This window comes from Micromys minutus, assembly GCF_963924665.1.
Source record: "Micromys minutus genome assembly, chromosome: 1".
Lineage (NCBI taxonomy): Eukaryota > Metazoa > Chordata > Mammalia > Rodentia > Muridae > Micromys > Micromys minutus.
This window is the reverse complement of record NC_137969.1, coordinates 142001429-142020883: the sequence shown is the minus strand read 5'-3', so window position 1 is coordinate 142020883 and position 19455 is coordinate 142001429. Positions and strand designations below refer to the sequence as shown.

General features: G+C 42.8%; 1 protein-coding gene across 3 annotated transcripts in view; it reads right to left on the bottom strand.

Annotated features, from left to right (window-relative positions):
• RUFY3 (RUN and FYVE domain containing 3) overlaps positions 1 to 19455 on the bottom strand; it is a 73278-nt gene that overhangs the window by 2372 nt on the left and 51451 nt on the right. The window contains exons 8-17 of one of the 3 annotated variants that reach the window (XM_080923067.1): positions 18386 to 18455; positions 16526 to 16618; positions 14246 to 14329; positions 11910 to 12077; positions 10506 to 10603; positions 6680 to 6799; positions 5454 to 5550; positions 3963 to 4027; positions 1246 to 1273; positions 187 to 255 (exon numbers count right to left, since the gene is read on the bottom strand). In XM_080923067.1, coding sequence (XP_080779193.1) covers positions 187 to 255; positions 1246 to 1273; positions 3963 to 4027; positions 5454 to 5550; positions 6680 to 6799; positions 10506 to 10603; positions 11910 to 12077; positions 14246 to 14329; positions 16526 to 16618; positions 18386 to 18455 — 892 coding nt within the window. Of the gene's footprint in view, positions 1 to 186; positions 256 to 1245; positions 1274 to 3962; positions 4028 to 5453; positions 5551 to 6679; positions 6820 to 8993; positions 9120 to 10505; positions 10604 to 11909; positions 12078 to 14245; positions 14330 to 16525; positions 16619 to 18385; positions 18456 to 19455 lie in introns of those variants that run through there. The other 2 variants (XR_013975164.1, XM_080923068.1) reach the window with 2 other exon arrangements.

Here is a 19455-nt window from a genome sequence, read left to right as displayed (position 1 = left end):
TTCAATCTGTATTTCCTTATTTGTCGCAAATTATGTATGTACTTCCTGCATTTCTTTAAAGAATAGGTGTCTGACAAATGCTCACCCATTGGTTTTCTAGTCCATTCTTGGCAGCAGAATAAACAGCTAAGTCCTATTTACTCTTGGCAAGGAGCTGGTGGTGCCATCTCTGAGGGAAGCACTCACCTCTGTCAGGCTGTCCTCTTCCTGGCACAGCTGACACACCTGTGGCTTTGCAGAGAGTGAAGGCTGATCCTAAGACACACAGTAAGCCAGTTACCTCCCTGAGCACATGGAACAGGAACACTTTGGAACACTTTTAAAAGCTTCTAAAATCAGATCACACATTGAAGGGGGAGAAACAAATTACCTATCCTGTTACCTCAGCTCTGAAGTTTATTTAAAACAACAAGGAGGCATTCCTGGTCTCCTCCTTGCTCCATTACCTCAGTGAGCATGAAAACACCAGCTTCCTTTTAAACCGTACAAGGTGAAGAAGTGACCCATACATGTCTTTCTCATGGGGCTGCTATAGTGTATTTTCAAGGTGTTTTACAATTGTTTCTCTAGGTCAAAGTTTTTTAAAAAGTTCAACAGTGATCAAAAGGGGCTGGAGAGAATGCTCAGCTGTTAGGAGCACTGGCTGCTCTTCCAGAGGACCAAGGTTTGATTCCCAGCACCCACATGACAGTTCACAACAGTTTACAACTGTACGTAACTCCAGTTTCAGAGATTCTGAAACCTTTCTGGCTTCTGTGGGCACCAAGCATGCATGTGGCACACACACAAACACAGGCAGAACACCCATACACATAAAATAAAAACAAAAAACAACATAAAACCTTTTTAAGGTGACAAATTTTTTTCCTCTTTCTGTTTTAGAAAATGAGAAGGGCAGGGAGTTCAGTTCACCAGAGGTGACCTCACGTAGGGAATTGAGAAGCACTGTGGGCTCAGCCGGTCTCCTAAGCCAAGTGCTCCGAGCTCCACCACGGGCCCCCAATCACGTCAAGATTCCCATTTACAAATCGGTTACAATTTGCATTTCTCTCTTTTTTAACCACCCAGAAAATAGTATTTTTATTTTCCAACATTCAAGAGTCCATGTTAGATTATTAAGAAGATGCTACACAGAGGGCTGTGTCCCTCTGTCTTCCTCCCAAGATACCTTGTTTACTGGCTAGCCGTGGCACACTAACTTTGTTAATTAGGTGCAAGACATTTTAAAACAGGAGTCTTTCTTACTTGTTCCTCTGCAGGGTGAGTCAGCAGCCTACAAAGGAGAAACAAAAAGGGTAGCAAGTGTTACATTACTGTATGTTCCTGACATGTCTCAAGAGATGCTGGAGACAAACACTAGTTAAACAAGCAATGCCTCCGTCCTTATACACTGCTGGTAACAGCATGAGTGTTAATTGGCCTCCAACGTTCTAGACATTTTAGTTAAATCTTTTACTAGACTCTCTCTGATCCTTAATATATATCACGGTTCTGATTCACAACTATATATGGAGTTATATTTTACCTTCTCTTTTTACAACCTAGAAGATGCCATTTGTCTTGTAACATGTAAATCATAGATGGCTCATTAACCATAGTTTGAAAGCTTTACTGTATCTGACACTAGGGAAAACTACCCACTGTCATGTGCTATGTATTTGTCTTCTTTCCTCAAATACTCTTAAAATGGAAGCTTTAGGAAACTAATCCGGGAAACAAATAAATCAGATTTTCATGAGACCCATACAAAAATCCTTTTCAAACAGGTTGAACCTTTTCTTCAGAAGAGTAGCAAAGAGCAACTCCTGTTCAGCAAAAGTGCAGCCCAGTTACAATGTATCATGTAACCTTTAGCTGAGAGGCGAGGGACTAGACTATGGTGACCAAGGTCCTAAATGTTCCCTGTTAACACTCCTGTATCCTGTGCTTACAGTTCTGAGACAGGTCCTGGAGGTCACCACAGTGTCACCAAGATAAAGGAATTAAAGAACAGGGATCAAGAGCTGGATCTCTGTGGGTTGACCCACCCAGTGCTGTACTGTAAGCTCTCAAACAGCCATGGGCATATAGAGAAACCCTGCCTCACAAACAACCACACACCAGGCCTCACTGGGCCAGAGCAGATACCTTTTAGTCTTTTCAGCTGCAAAGCAGGGACTTGGTGATTCTATTTTTGTGATGCTAATTAAATCTGAAAGGAAATAATGAAGGGAAACCCATTTCCCAGGCTGCAGAGCCTAGGTCAGAACTTGGCACTTGATGGACATTCCCTAGTAAATTTTTCTAGTAAATGACTTAGCCTGAAGGACTCTGAAAAGTTCATTTTACAGCCTTTCCATCCTTGGTGCATCTGCAGATCTACTATACTAGATGGACAAGCACTTAGTCCTAGATTAAGCCATGTTCTTTGGGAGTAAAATTAAACATTTCGGGATCACTGTGACCTTGAAGGCAAGGAAGGAATACTTAAGACTACGTGCAGTTTGATTTATAATCCTCACTGGGCTTTGTGGCTGACTTTCCTACAGCTTTGCTCAGGAAAGTACACTACAAGATCCCTGAAGGACAGATGCCCCAGGTGGACACCATGTTCTCTCAAATCACATTGCTGTTCCTTAAAGAGACGCTTTGTGCTTTTTTAGGGCACTTTGAAACTCACAGCAAAACTGATGTTAGTCCAGCCTTCCCACACACCTGTATTCCATTTCTGCCCCCATGTCAGCACACACCCCACAGTGGATCTGTGATACTGACAGGCCTACACTGACCACCACCACCAGTCAGTCTGAGTGGAGCTGGGTGGTGCTGCTGGCGGCGGCAGTGGCACACACCTTTATCCCAGGCAGACAAATCTCCAGGTTTGAGCCCAGCCTGGTCTACACAGTGAGTTTTAGGATAGCCAGGGCTACACAGAGAAACCCTGTCTCAAAAAGCCAACCCGAACCATCCTATCCTAAGCCAGCAAACGTCTACTCCAGTTACATGTAGCTGCAGCACATGCGATGGTGGCAGACAGAGCACCTTCACTGCCCCAGACGGTCGCTGTGACCCACCTGGCTATGCTTTCTAGAATGCTACAGTGGGACCTTCTTTGTTCCCAGTAGCTTTATGTAATGGTTCTCTCTATCACGGCCAGGTTACTGTCACGAAGGCAGAGCCTATGCTCTTCTTATTGTTTTCCAGACAGTGTTTCTTTGTGTATCCCTGGCCTTCCTCTGTAGACCAGGCTGGCTCTGGCTGTAATTAAAGTCACACACCACTACCACCCAACAAACCTATTCTCTTTGTTCTCAGCCCCAACACAGGGTTTTCTGTGTAGCCTTGGCTGTACTGGAACTCTCTACAGACCGGCTGGCCCCAAACTCACAGCTCTACCTGCCTGTCTCCCTGCTGTGATTAGAGAGGCCTGCGCCACCTTACCCAGATCAGAGGAAAGTTAAGAAACAGGAATGGAGGCAAGTTGAGATCCTTAAGGAGAAGAACAAATAAGACGTAGGGAGTGAGCACATTTACCTCACACTTGGCAGGTGAGTGGAAACAAATCACAGTAACGACCATATGCATTTACGAGCATAAGAACCACAGAGCTTCGTGTTCTTTAGATCCCAATTCCATAAAAGTTCACACACACACACAGACATATGCGATATTGTGATAGGGTATTAAGTATGGCCCTTGTTGGTGCTGAACTGATCTCCTGCCTCACCTGTGTAATGGCTGAGACTGTAGGCGTGAGGGCTACAGTTAACTAATCTAAGTGGTAATTTAAGTTAAGGAGAATCAAGGAGAATCTGAGAACAGGCTGTCTGCCCCCCCTCCCTGTGATCCAGCTGGTACACTGTGTGCTTTAGTATCTGCTAGCTTTCCCTTTAACTGCCTTTCGACTTCATAACTCAGTGTCCGTCTGCCAGGAGCTTCCTCCCACCACTCAAATGACTTAATAGCCTAATAACATCACACACCTGTGGTTTTCTTCCAGCGGCCTCTTTAGTGTAACGTTTTCCTCCTGAACTCTATGCTTCCCCTCCTGCCAAAAGACAACAGCGCAATCATGAATTATTCAGGACCCTAAAAGTGTGATGACTCACAGGCTTCCTCTAGGTCTGGGCTTGAGAAGGAAGTTCTCGCCTTACCTCCTTCCCCGCCTCCCTCCCGCCATTTCTGTTTTAGAGAAAAGACTTAACTTTCAAAGCAGTTTTCTCATACTCTACACCAAGTACTGAGTAGTTAATTTTGATACAGTTTAGAAGTAGATATTTCTGGAGCATTTTTGTTTGTTTGTTTTCTGAAATTCACATAAAATCCAAAGGAATGGCCTCTTTAGTGGGCTCAAGGTAAGTTGGTTCTTGGGAAAATTATTGACTTTTCTTGAAAAACTGGTAAACCCAGCACAGCTTATCCAACTAGTATCCTCACAGCACTCACATAGCTGCCCCACTGCCAAGGACCCCAGCCTGGCCTCAAGCCAGTTTCCTGGTGGGAGGGCAATGGACCCAGGCTGGTAAGGCAGCTTGGGTAGTTTCATCACACGCACGTGCACTCCCCCCCACCCCACTGCCTGCTCTGAACTACTGCCCACCTACTTTGAGAAGCTGACTACAATCTTGCGGCAGTTAAGTGTCAGGGAAGAAAGAAGTCTTATTTAAGGCAAATTAGGACTAAGAGACCTATAGCCTGCTTGGGAAAGTAAAGCCAGCGGGGCAGACCTCCTTCCACCCTTCGGATTCCCATGCACTCAGCTCACACTGACAGCACAGGGCACGAGGCTGTCGGCACACTACACCCGGTGGTGTGTGTAGTGTAACTACTTTCTAGTCATCATTCCTTTGTACTGCAGCAAGTTAGCAGCTTGATCCCTAGAAATAACAAAGGAAGTCCCCATGTCGTCGTACGCATTAATACACAGAAAGGCGCTTGCTCCTCTGAAAAAATTGTCTCCTGCTTTTTAGCCTGCATCATTTCTAGAGGCTGGTCCTGTAGATGCTCTTGTAGAGCTGTGGCTGCCCACCCCTGCAGGTGCTGGAGACCTTTCAAGACTGCTGTTCCTTAACCATTCTACATGACATTCCCTTCTGTAACCCCAGCTTCTTTTTCAAAGGACCTCCTTGCGATCCACCTGACATATAAAAGCCCCAAGAAGCAAGTCTACAGCTCAGGAGATTCTGTTGAAGGGACTTGGGAGGGACTGTTATATACACCACGTTATTACCATGTGTATCAGGACTCCAAGAAATACATGTTTATTCTGATATCAGAATAGTTTTAATAGACATCAAAAGAAAAGAGTCACTTTTCCAAACTGTTCTCCTCGCTCCAAGCAGCCTGCTTGCTGTCTGCACCGTGTAGACAACACGGTGACTGAGCATGTGGGCTGAGAAAGACCCGCAGAGCCCACCAGGCTGGCTCATAAGATGTAGGGGGGGATGAAGCTAGTGAGCAGAGAGCACGCGTACCATTCGGGGTTCCGGCTTCTGGGTCCCCTTCCCTGGGGCACCCCTGTTCTGTGACTTCCTCTCCTTTTCTTGTTTCAGTTCTAACTCCAGCTGAGTCCTAGTTGGGTGGGAGAGAGAGGACGAAAATTCTGATTTCTGTATTCATATGCGCTGAAGAGTGCCAAGCCTTTCCCTCAAAGCTCAGCAAGTGAGAAAGTTCCCAGAAACATAAGGACAGCTGAGCTGTATAGCAGAGCACAGCAGGGACGCCATGACACCTGAGGCCAGCTTACTCCTTCTCTGGCAATTCAGAAGCATGGCAGGAGCACCCTGGTCCAAGTCAACTTTTACATTAATCCCTAACCAAGAGTTGCAGCTTCCCGGATGAAAACATACTGACCACAAGCGAGGGAGAGCATTGTTGAGTTTTCAGTGAGACATCACAGGAAAGGGGAGGCATTATACCTCCTTCCTATTATTGGTCACTATCAGCAGTTACGGAACTAAGTTTCCACACAGCCCACCCCCAAGCCCACTCCGGTGTCCTTGGTAGCTTTGAGATTCACAGCCATACTTCTTGTAGACCTTAGCCCCACCGTGGGGCCTTAGCCCCACCGTGCATCCATGACTTGAGAGATGGCCCAAGAGTACTTAGGGTTTAGTAAGAGAAACAGGATTTTAAACTAGTAGCCATTTACTAGTTTAACAGTATGTCCTGAGACACACTGAACCTCTAAGCTGTCATTCCATCCGAAAATAGGGGCCACAGCATAACCTGTTAAAAGGACTGATGTTAAGACAGTAGGAACATCTGTGTGAAGTGTTCTGAAAAGTACACGACTCACTGTAGGAATGTAGAAGACATTAATTATTATTATTATCATTAACATCGTATTAGACATTAGTGACTAGATATTTGGGAACTTGGTCTCTAATTCTCTTTTTAAAATAGTTTTTGAAGACAAGAGTGCACTATGCACAGCCTAAGCAGGCTTTAGGCTCTTCCTGTCTCAACTGACATTTTAAGCCTGTATCACCAGGTCCAGCAGCCAGCTCAGAATTATTTAATCATAGGGATGCTGAGTGGATTTTGGAACATTCAGACGTGCGAAGCTTTCTAGTTCCTACTGTTCATAAAGGACACTGGCAAGACCAAGGCAAGATGACTGAGGACCTGACTCCCTCCCTGCAGTTTAGGTCTGCAGTACCCACCACAGCACCTTGCTGGCCAAGCTGCCCCTGCTCACCGCTGCCTGCTGAGTGCCTCCACTTCCAGCTGCAGACTGTTGATCTTGTCTCCGAAGTCCTGCTTGAAGAGCCGGTTGTCCAGCTCAGCAGACTGGCGGCCTCGCTCAGCCTGGCGCAATCTGGATGTGAGCCACATGAACTTGTGATAAAAAACAAAAGCCATGGTGGGGGGGGGGAGACTAAGTTCACAAACATAAAGTAAAACAACCCAAGGAGGAAGGTATGATGAGACAGAGGGGAAAATGCAGGACTCTGAAAGAAATTATAAAGGGGAAAAGATGGAGAAGAAACAAATTCTAAAGAAAAACAAGATGAAGGTGAAGCAGGCAGAAGCGAAGCTCATTTTCTGTTTTTTCTTTTTTTTTATTCTAGTACTACAGTTTACAGTCATTAGATGGTCAACAACAACACATCACGTTTTAGAAATCCATATCCAGAGCCACCCTCAAGTACAGAGTAATTGACGTCGAAGCCACTGTCTTTCTTTCCTAACACTGTCTGCACACACAGCTGGAGCGTGCAGGAGCAGCTCCTTCTCTTGTGGGGTTACCATGATTCCCTGATCCTCCCTGTGCTGCACGAAGCCGGAGGACCTTCCCCAAGCCCACCCTGTGAAAGTCTGGCAGTCTCTTTCCTTTCCATCCCTATCAGGCGGTATGTGACCAAACAGATCCATCAGCACTGGGACTCCTAAGACTCCTGACCATGTTCTCTGGAAGATTCTCATGGATGCTTTCTTCTTATGTTAAATGTCTTATAACTTTGCACCTATAAAGAATCATGTTTTAGAAGGTGAAATATTTGAGGCTTTCTATAATAGAATTTAGAGGCATGCTATGTTTACTCTAACTTTTATGGATTTGATTATTCTTTTTAGATGCTTAAGTAAAAGGCAACTCCTCGCCATAAAAGGCTGATGAACAGCAGAATGCAGTAGGAGCTTTATTTATACAGGTGCAAAATTGTAAGAATTAAAATGAGTTCAGGGGCACAGGGTCCTCCATGAAGTTGGCTCTAGCACAGGCCTTTTGACTTATAGAAACACATGAACTCTGTTGTCCTCTTGACTCTGGTTTGCCAAGGTAGAGGTTTTAAAGAGCTGGAAGCAAAGGGACTGTCTTTGCCTCTGTCTTAGCACAGGCTATGCTGCATAGCCCGCCACGAGGAGGGACAGAAAACATGGAACCCAACTGGATGGAGCAAAGGCTCAGGTATATAAAAGCCTGCCTTCCCAAATGAAAAATAGTTCTGTTTCTTTTAAAATCAAAGTATGTATAGAATTATTTACAATGTAGCGCCTAGAAAGGGTTAGACCTGTGGTCACTTAGAAAAGGCCCTGCTAGTATTGCTTGTGGTTATCGAGGATCTTGATTTTGATATTAAACAATAATCTTAGTATGTTATTTACTTTTCATTTGGATTTTTTTAAAAGTAACTAGATTAGTTTCCCAGAACCTTTAGCAAATTCTCACTAGGGAAAAAGTGATCAAAGCTCTTGGGCAAGTGTTCCAGGTAAAGACAACAGGCGGAAAGTTGCAACTCATGATTACACTGTGGCCTCACGAATTCCAGCAGGAAATACAGGACAGATGTGAACTTCATACTTGTATTAACGTCCTCTCTGAGCTACCTAAGTAGTGAGTAGGATGACGGAGAAGGGCAGAGGTAGGAGGTGACAGTGTTAGAGGGTTTCTCAAGCTTCTACACTGTGATGTGAGAGCGACCTAGTTACTACTGTTCCTAATACTGTAAGAATGGGAGGGGCCTGTCTTTCTTTCTGTCCAGCATCACTAAGGCAAAAACAAATCGCAAGCAATCTTGGTTATTGAGAACAGAACTGTAATGAAATATTAAATATTGATCTTGGGCTGGGGATTAAACTTACAAAAGGCAAGAGAAGAGAGGTCATGGCCTAAGAGACAGAGCTATTTAGAACAGTTATGGGTCACCAGGTGACACGTGTGCCATTCCACTGCAGGGAACAGGCTGAGTGTGCAGACTCAGGCACACCTACAGAGTGTGATTACTACCAAGCACACGAACACAGGGCTCCTTTCCCCAGGCTTCCTAAGATGGTCTTTTGATTTATTGTTCAACTCAGAAATATTTCTCAAAGTTTATTGGGTATTTAATGAGGAATCCATACCAAAATTTCTAACTCTGGGGGCAAAAGAACAGCAGCAACCACAACAACAAAACCCAACCTATATATCCACCTATTTTTCTTTTTCAAGTCCAACAAATTCAAGGTCAACTTTTGGTGATATTTTATATAGACTCAGAGCTTAAATGTAGGAATTTTAGATTTCTTCCTTTTATAGTTAATCTGTAACATCGGACTCATGAGGTGACCAACTGCAAAATATTTAATGATGTTTTGGGATCAGTTTATTTGCTGCACTATTTAAGGTCTTTGCCTGTTTCACCAAATCTTTTTCACTTAATAAAACAAAAATAAAAATGAGTGGGAAGGGTAATGAGAAGATGGATAAATAGGAAACAAAGACAGTAAGAAGATCAGTCAGACAAGTCATTATTTTGTTCTATTGGCCTCACATGCCAAGTTAAAACTCATGAGGAACAGCTTCAAACATTTCAAAAGAATTCATAATTTATGAACATAAACATCAATTTATCACATCATAAACATGTCAGCACTTATGAATGTCCAATTGAATACTCTGCCACATAAATAGATTTAAAAAAAAATCTACCAGTCACAGGAGTATCAATCACTCCAAAAGTTTCAACTGCATTTATAGGTTTGCAGTAAACTTTAGTATTAACATTAATATGCTCTGCTGTTCCGATACTCCGTCCCTGGTGCAGAATAATCTGAAACAAGCCATCCATCTGATTCACTCATTCATTCATTCATTCATTCATTCATTCATTCATTCATTCATTCACGTCATGTACATTGAGGAGCTGTGACAGAGTGGAAATCTAGTTCATTAACTCTCAGAGAGAAGACACTTCTGTAGACTGAGGTGAGCTGAGCTGCGGTGAGAAATGCCAGGATGGGCAGAGGTGGATAGAAAGCATCATTTCTGGCTGGAAAGAGGCACCACAGGAAGGCAATGTCAGGCGGTGGGTGACATCTGGGCCAACATGTAAGAATGTATTTAAGAAGGGAATAGGGTGGGGACGTTCATAACAGGCAGAACAATCAGAAGAGGGAAGGGAAGAGGAGGGCATGGTCAAGGTGTGTGAAGGGTGATGAGCAGCTCTTGGAGGAAATGTCATGTGACCTTGGCTGCTACAATCCATTGATCAAAATATGTCAAGAAGACCTATTTTGAGGAGAATTACAAACACAGTTCAGTAGGATAGTTTCATGTTACAGAAGATGAAAGCTCCAGACTCCATGTGGGAAGTCAGAGGAGAGACACTGAGGTGTTAGTGGAAGTCACACAACTATTCAGGAAGAATAGAAGAAGATAGAAAGGACATGAATTACAAAAGAGAGACAGAGTCATGATCGATGCCTTTCAGTATGAAAATATTTAGAAACTTTAGTGACAAACTGTATAATTTACAAACAGTGTTTAGAGAGGTCCCACTCTTTAACCAAGTCTAGCCTGAAACTCACTATATAAAGACCATTTTTTAACTTAAAAAATTAATTACAATATAACAACATAGTTTCTGGCCTCCTTTCTCCTCTCTCCAGCCTCTCCTGTGTCCCCTTTACACACACACACACACACACACACACACACACACACACACACACACACACACACACACGACTTAGGTTGGGTAGATTCCCTGTGCTCTCTCACTCCCACTATGAGAGGCTCACAACAGAGACAGCACATTTACCTTTGCTCCAGCTGTTTAATGGTGGCAGCCATCTGATTGGTCTTTTCTTCCAAGCGACTGTTTAACTCACTTTTCTGTTTCACTCCTAGGTCTGAACTCTGTTAAAAAAGAATTATAAAGACTCATACTATGTTTTATCTTTATAATGATGGCAAAGGGGAAATAAATGGAAGCGCTCTCTACATATCTGTATCAGTTAATTTCCAAGGGGGGAGGAATAAAAGCCAAGAAGCATTTTTGCTAAAATAAATATTGTTGTATGAAGCTTGTAACAGTATCAGAAGATTCATGAATGAATCATGATTTAGTGCAGTTTACAGTTCAGCTGACACACTGAACTGCAGAGTGTAAGTTATAGGACACACACATTTATATTAAACAAACTAAGAATCTATTTAAATATTATATGAAAGAAAAATACAATATAAAAGTAGAAAGAGAACTAGGTGTGGAGTGGAAAGTGGGGGGCATAAAGATGAGAGGAAAGAGAATATTGGGAAGAAAAAAAACAAGTATTACATGCCCAGTTATGTGGAACCCGGATTTAAATATGTATTATTTATCTAGAAAATTATACATAATATTTATATTCAGAAAATAAAAATAAATATTAAAAAAAAAGAAAACGCCTTATTCTGAGCAGGAGATGTGACCAAGTGGGCATGGCCACATTCTACTCTTACGGACAACCTGAATTCCATTCCCAGCACACAGTGGGCAGCTCATGAACCCCTCTACCTCAAGTTCTGGGGCATCTAACACCTTTGCCTCTGAGGACCCTGGACTCAGACCTGCACACAGACATAAAAAGAGGGAACCCTACATCCTGAGGCTGCCTTCGAGTCTCTACTGCTGTGATAACACATCATGACCCAGTGCTGTGGAGAAAGTTTATTTCACCTTCTCAGTCCAGCACTGGCAGAGTGAGAGCAGGAACCTGGAGGCAGGGACACAAAGCCATGGAGGAAGGCTGCTCCCCCTGGCTTGCTCAGACTGCTTTCTTACAGCCCAGGTGGCACCACTCCCAGTAAGCTGAGCTCTTGTCAGTTATCCGTCAAGAAAACGCACCACAGGCTTGCCCACAGGCCAATCTAGTGGGCATTTTCTCAGCTGAGGTTCCCTTATCCAGAATGATGCTAACTGTGTCAAGTTAGATATAAAACTAGCCAGCAGGGGCTGCTTAGAGGAAAAAGAAAAACTATTTCGCTCCCTTGTTACTATGTGAAAGGTGCCCATGATTTTCAAGAAGAGCAGCAGAGAACTGTAGGACAGTCTGAGTATTAGTGGGCAGCTGGCTTCCTAAGAAGACAAGACTTTCTCCTGTGTGGAGTGAGTCTACACAAGAGGCGTGCTGCTGGCAGCACCAGGAGTTCCCAGAGAGCCTACTCCTTGTCTTTCATCTACCTGCAGCTTAAAGGCAAGTTCATGCTTAAGAGCCCGGAGATCATCCAGCTGCTGCCGCAGAGACACCAGGGCATCCTGCTTCTCACAGACATCCTTCTCCAGCATCTTCATAGCCAGCTCCATCTCCTGTCTCATGCTGATCTGCAGCTCCAGTTCCTTTTCAACATCCTGCCCCAAAGACAAAGAAACTGCTTATCCTCTTTCCTCAAGTAAATGGTGTACACTTGACCAGAAAGGACAAATGAGATGCCTCTGTGCTGAAGACTTAAAGGGTATTAGAGAGACATTAATAATAACAACTTTTAGGATTAAGAAGAGGAACATCTGTTTGGGTGTTTTGATAGAGCTGAGACTCTGGTCTATCTGGTAATAGTTCGGTGACTGGGGGTGGTCAGTATGGCAGAATGGAGCTGTATCACTGAACAGGAAACTCCTTGGTTTCTACCACAGTCACAGCAGCAGTATGTAGCAGACACAGTCTGGAGTTCTGCATCTAGGCCATGCCCAAGGCACACCTTAGTTTCCTATCTCTTAAAGCGTGATACGACCAACAACTTCCAACTTTTCTATCATGTGTTCCCTCTAAGTAGTTATGATAAAAACCAATCACACTACCTCATGCTGACATTATTCCTAGGATACTCCTTATGAAAATCATTCTAACACCTAATTTACAAACATGAAGACAGTAAACATTTATTATTTGAAACACTTTAAAAAGGGTGACTTCAGAAAATCTCAATTTCCGTCACATATTCTTAACCTGAAGTAACTTCTTGGTACAAATTAAGTCGCCCCTCATTCTCAACTTTGTATACTTAGAGACACTGAAGAGCTTTTAGTGGGTCCTGTGGTTTTGCATATTGTCTGACTTTCAAAAGCTAATATGCAAATACTAGGATTACTAATATTACTAAAATTAATAATCTATTATAGGAATAGCATTTCTTCTTAGAAATATTTATAAATATATTTATGAGTTACATACACATGTATCTACACATGCATATATATTTGCATATATATTTTAATTTCTTAAACTATCTTAAGTCCAATAAAAGATAATTTTTCCATTTATGTCTAAGATGAAGAATAAATTCAGATATAAAGACTAAAATTAAAAGTATAATTCTCAGGGCTGGAGAGGTGTGTCAGAATTAGAAGCACTGACTGCTCTTCCTGAGGTCCTGAGTTCAATTCCCAGGGACCACATGGTGGCTCATAACCATCTGTAATGGGATCTGATGCCCTCTTCTGTTGTACATGAAGACAGAGCACTCAGATACACAAAGTAAATAAATAAATTGTTAAAAATTATAAATCTCTGGGCAATGGTGGGGCAAGCATTTAATAGCACTCTGGAGGCAGAGGCAGGTGAATCTGTGAGTTTGAGGCTGCACAGAAAAACCCCTTCTCTAAAAGGAAGGAAAAGAAAAGAGTGCTAGTCTCTGACCCGTGATTAGCAAGGGGAAAAGACAGATTACATGCAGCGGTGAACTGTGAGGTAGGGTAAAAACTGCATAGTTAAAAGTCTGAACAGGCCAGTTGTGGTGGTACACGCCAGTACGGTTTGCCGAAGGAGGCAGAGGCAGGAGGACCAAGAGTTCGAGGCCAGCCCAGCCTACATGTTTTGGGATGGTGAGATGGCTCAGTGGTTAAGAGCACTGACTCCTCTTCCAGGGGTCCTGAGTTCAATTCCTAGAAACTATATGGGAGCTTACAATCATCTGCAATTCCAGTTCCAGGGATGTAATTCCAGTTCCAGGGAATCTGACACCCTCACACACCAATGCATATAAAGCAAAAAAAAAAAAAAAAAAAAAAAAAAAAAGTCTGAGCAGAATACATGTGACTTCTGAGGACTACAGATGGGAGGGTTACAAATCTGAGGCCAGCCTGGGCATCACAGCCTGGGTATCACAACCAGGCCCCGTCATATTCTATGAGCCAATGTTCCTACATTCCACACTAAAAGTAAAAGGATACTGACGGACAGAATTGCTGCTGAGAATACCTAGGACACAAATTCAGAAAGCTTTACAGGGAGTAAGGGCTAAAAGGGGCTGGGCATGGTGGTGCACCTTAATTCCTGCACCACAGAGGAAGAGGAAAGCCAGTCAGAGCCACACATCAACAGTGAGACCCTGTCTCAATAAAAACAACAACAAAACAACAACAACAACAAAAACCCATATGTGGGCAGGGATAAGAAATAGCTTTCCGGGAGTGGGGAGGGGGAGCAGGACCGTGAGGGCCCAGGCCTTGCTCTCTCAGATGAAGCTTCCCTGAGCCCAATCTTTCCATGTGGCTTAGCTCCTAGAACTTAGGTAATTTACCAGGCGTAACTGTGTCTCCTCCTTTAGATGCTTTCTGGCTTCGCTCAGAGCTTGCCCTTCTGCAGTTCTGTCTTGCTTAGGACCCTTGAAAAGGTAAAGAAGGGTACATATTTAAGGATTTAAACTCTATGCCAAATTACATGATACAACTAAGAAACTCACATTGAATATATTTAAAGGTTATGTTGAATAGGGTTGCGGTTTGCTGTATCCTTAGTTAAGACTTTACAATGAATTTACAAAAATAGGTGGTGGAGTTCTGAAAATCAGTCCTGGAACATAACTATCCTGGCTGTATATGATGCGAAGATACCTGTAATCTTAGCACTTGAGGCTCAGGCAAAAGACTGCTTTGAGTCTGAAGCCAGCCTGGGTTATAGACTAAGACATACCTAAACACACGCACATACGCATGCACACACATGTGGACACACACACAGAAACAGGAAACAAGGGAATGAGTTCAGTGCAGGTGGTAGAGGGCAGCTCGGCCTGCATGAAGCCTTGCGTTCAATCTCTAGTTTATAAACAGGAACAGTGGCTCGGACCTTTAATCCTGGCACTGGGCGTGGCAGCAGGAGGATTAGGAGTTCAAAGCTATCCTTGGTTACACACCAAATTCAAGGCCAGCCCGGGTTATAACAGACCATGGTTCAAACAAACAAAACAAAATCAGAACAAAACATAGGGGGCTGAGAGATGGCTCAGTGGTTAGAGCACTGACTGTTTTTCCAGAGGTCCTGAGTTCAAATCCCAGCAACCACATGGTAGCTCACAACCATTTGTAATGATCTGATGCCCTCTTCTGGTGTGTCTGAAGACAATACAGTGTACTTATAATAAGTAAATAAATAAATAAATAAATCTAAAAACAAAACATAAACTCTGATATTATTCACTGCAAAATATGAGTTGGTCCAGAGGTTTGAATGGAATTCACATGCACTATTTTGGGCTGTTCAGAGATCACAGCTAAAAGGAAACACTCCACTAAATAATTTTTTCTATGTATTAAGCTGTTCAGCGATGCTCATGATTAAAGTCAAATACTAGTATCACTCATAGGAAACTGCTTTTATTCCATTATACCTCCTTAAGAATACCAGCAGGAGCAAGAAAAGATGCCAGTGAATCACAGAACAAGCAAGCAATCCATACTCATGGCTGCTAGAAGATCTATCAGTTAGAATATCCCCCTGAAGACATGCTGTCACAATTTAGAACAATTATAGAACTAATCCACTGAAAGGCCCAAGGGCATTCATTAGCTTACGCCCCCTAAAGTTGAACATGCATATGCTCACTTAGAAGCCTAGTACTTGAAAGGCAGAGGCAAGGTCAATCCTGGTCACACAGTGAGCCTCTGTCTCCAAGAATAACAACAAAAATAAAGTAAGATAGAACTGAGCAATGTAAAACAGATTTGCAGAACTACACTGTATAAAGCTTGGTCCTTGGCGTGGCAATGGAGGTGTGTGCCTTTAATCCCAACACTTGGGAGTCAGAAGAAGACAGAACTCTGAGTTCAAGGCCAGCCTGGTCTACATAAGTAGTTCCAAGACAAGAAGGGCTACATGAAGAAATCCTTGAAAAAAGAAAAGAAAAGAAAAGAAAAGAAAAAGAAACAAAGAACAGCCAACCAAGCAAGAAATAAGCTTGGGTTTTGAAGGTATTTAGAAAATTCATTTGTATGCTGACAGTTTCCCACTAACAACAGATAATAAGGTTACTCATTTTTAAGAAGCAGCAGTATAAAACTCATGGTCTATTTATTATCACAGTTAACAATATGTCTATGTTCTGCCTGCATGTATGTCTATGCACACCTGAGCTCCTCATGCCTCCAACAGATAGATGAGGAGGAAACTGGATCACCTAGGACTGAACTGTAGTTACAGACAGCTGTGAGCTGCCATGTGGGAGCTGAGAATTGAACCCAGCGCCTCTGGAAAAGCAACAACTTTCTTAATCACATAGCCATCTCTCCAGTTCCATTTTAACCACTGATCACAGTGCAAGCCATTAGTGCACACAAACAGGAACTTGAATTAGTCTTTCCTGGTACAGCCACGTCACAAGTCTCTAAACAAACGTGAGCAGTGGGGATGCTCAGGAGCTGTCTCAGAGCAGAGGGCAAAGAGCAAAGGGTGAGAACCTCTTGACCTGTTCTCAGTTACACACAGCTACCCAACAGTGCCCAGGACCCCACCAGACTCCTCCCTGTGGCTTACACAGAGCCCTTCCTCTCCACAAACATCTTAGAATCCGCCAAGGATTTACCTTCCGGTTGGATTCCAGTAGATAGGAACTTTCTTCTTTAACTCGTTCCATTTCTTCTTGTAGGGTAATAATTCTGTTGTTGGCAACAGCAAGCTGTTGACAAAACAAAACGAATTTTAATTCTTTTATTAAATAGAATTGATGATCTAAGACACAATTTTAGGCTTGACTATTTTTAGGACTCTAGAGCTAAAGGAAGCTATCTGTCACACACTAAGATTTTCCTTATCCTCCAGATATGAACACCTGTGTCCCCAGCATTCTGAAGGCTGGGGCTACTAAGTACTCTTTAGCTTCAGCTACAGAATGGGATTCTGTCTATGAAAAATAAATGTCCTAATGAGGAACATAGGAAGTAAAGTAGGTAAAATAAAAACCACCTCATATTGCTTTTGTAAATGTTAAACGTTATTTTATGTATGTGCATGTGCTTGTGTGTGTGAATGTACACATAGGCCAAGGCTTGCATTGGGAATCTTCCTTTAGGTGCCTCGCCCTTACTTTTTGAGACAAGGTCTCTCCTTGAACCTGAAGCTTACATTTTGGCTTAGAATGGCAACCAGTGAGGCCCCAGGATTTGTCTATGACCAACCCTGAGGGCTAGGGCCACAAACACAGGCCACCATGCCCACGTTTTACCAGGTACTGAGCATCTAAACTCAGGTCCTTATGTTTGGACAGCAAGCACATCATTCACTCAGTCACCATTGCTGCTATGTGACCCTATTCCTACTCCTCAATGCTAAGAGTGTTTACTTCAAGAGCATCTCCATGGCTACCTTCTAAATACATTTAGTAAGACACACTGCCTGAACAAGGGTTTATAAAGTATTACTACTTCCTGTCATGGGAGTTGTGTTATAAACCTTCCAAAACCTTTTTTAATGTAATTCCAGCACTTAGGAAGCTAAGGCAGGAGGAGTTTACGTTTAAGGACAGAGCATGCTAAAGAAGACCCTGTTTCAAAAAAGATGTACACCTATCTATCTATCTATCTATCTATCTATCTATCTATCTATCTATCTATCCATCCATCTATCTGATGTTCCCGATGAGTGCACTGGATTTATTTAAACCGAGTTCATCTCACTGTACATAGGAGGGCAATCAGAAACACAAATGAGCTTCACAATCTGGATCACTGCACTTAAGATCGTGATGAAAACATCTACTTCTATCAAACACAGGCTAAGCCTCAGATTTAGTCTAGTAATCAGATGTCAAGCACGAGTTTCTCTTCTTACTCTGTGGACTTTCCTGAGAGCTTTCACATTTATATTCCTTCCTAATCTCCAGAGTAACTGTGGATTAAAAGAGGAAGTCTGAGTGTCCTCATGTGCCAGCGGGGGAGCCGGGCTTTCTCAGAGGTCAAGTGACCAAGTGAGTCAGGGGCACATGACAGGAAGTAGCACATCTCAGCAGCAGGGCCATGGGTCCTGACCAGTGCTGCTGAGTCAGACATATTCAAGAGCAAATAGGGGTCATGTAGGGGTCAGGAGCTGGCCAGCCTGGAACACAGCAGGGTTTCAGAGAAATCTGTCTAGAGAGGTGGCAGTAGGGTGGCTCTGTCCAGTTATACCACATCAACAGTGCCAAAATGCTCACTGAATCCCGAGCACCACGGCGTACGTTACACACTCCAGGCTCCTCCGTCAGACTGCTCACACAATTGGCTGGGTAGCACAGCGATATAGTCCCACTGGGAAAATCAGGTCCTGACCACACAGCCAAGACCAGCAGCTCTTTCCTACAGCAGTTCTTATCTGAAGTCAGACCCTTCATGTCCAAGGAAACAGGAGTGTTTGCTCTCACTAATGTACTATTACACTGTAGAAGTCAAATCATTTCCAAAACACTTACTTCCTCTGTCAATTTGGTGTTGGATTTTTCTAATGCATCCACTTTTGCCTGAAGGTTGTTTACAGTAGCACTATTAAGAGAATAAAAAAAAAAAAACAAAAATATTAAGTCTCTTTTGAAAAACAGGACACGGCTTGTACTTGCCTTCCTAACCCTACCATACATATAACCATATACCATAACATTCTACATCAACTTTCTCAAAGTTTAAGTAGTACATATTAATTGCACACTGCATTTGTGATTATTAATACATAGATACATGTTTTGATCATATCTGTATTCTAATACTCTCTTAAACACAGACAATTTCTGCCAGACTTGTTTGCTCTAAGACAGCATAAAAGGGACCGTGACCTTCGATGCTGTGTCCTTGGCACAGGGGTCTGTATTCAGTCCTGTGAGTGAGATCTCAGAGTGCAGGTGAGACATGATGTTTTCTAAGCTCTCCTAGCTCCCTGAGACATCACAGAGTGTGCACAGCAGTTACTCCTGCAGAGTCTCCCTGCTCTCTGCCGTTTCCCTGTTTCCACAGCTTTACTTACACATGGAGAATGAGACACAGAAAGGTTAACAAAGAGTCGTGCTTATACTGGAATGTCACATATGACTACAACTTTGCTTGATGTCACAGAGGATTATGGTAATGCTTATTTCCTGGTCCCCAGAGAAAATGTGCTTAAGTTGTTCTTGAATTTACTAGTTGGAACTATGACTACTCAAAATTTATATTGATGCCAAGAGGATGCTAGGCATGAAGAAAGGAAATAGTGTCCTTGTCACCATCCTTTCTGTAGGTACCATCTGAAACATGAATATCAATATGCCAGCTCCTCTGAGATAAATGACATCAGTCATTATAGCATGATAGAAAATAAAATATATGTGTGTGTGCATATATATATATATATATATATATATATATATATATATATATATATATATATACCACCAATATCAAGCACTACTGTGGAAAATCCCCAATCTCAGGTGCTAGCCTTCCCAGCTAGATTAAACATAAACCAGCACCAGCTTTCAGACAGTTGAGACAGATCTAGAAGTTGTATGTA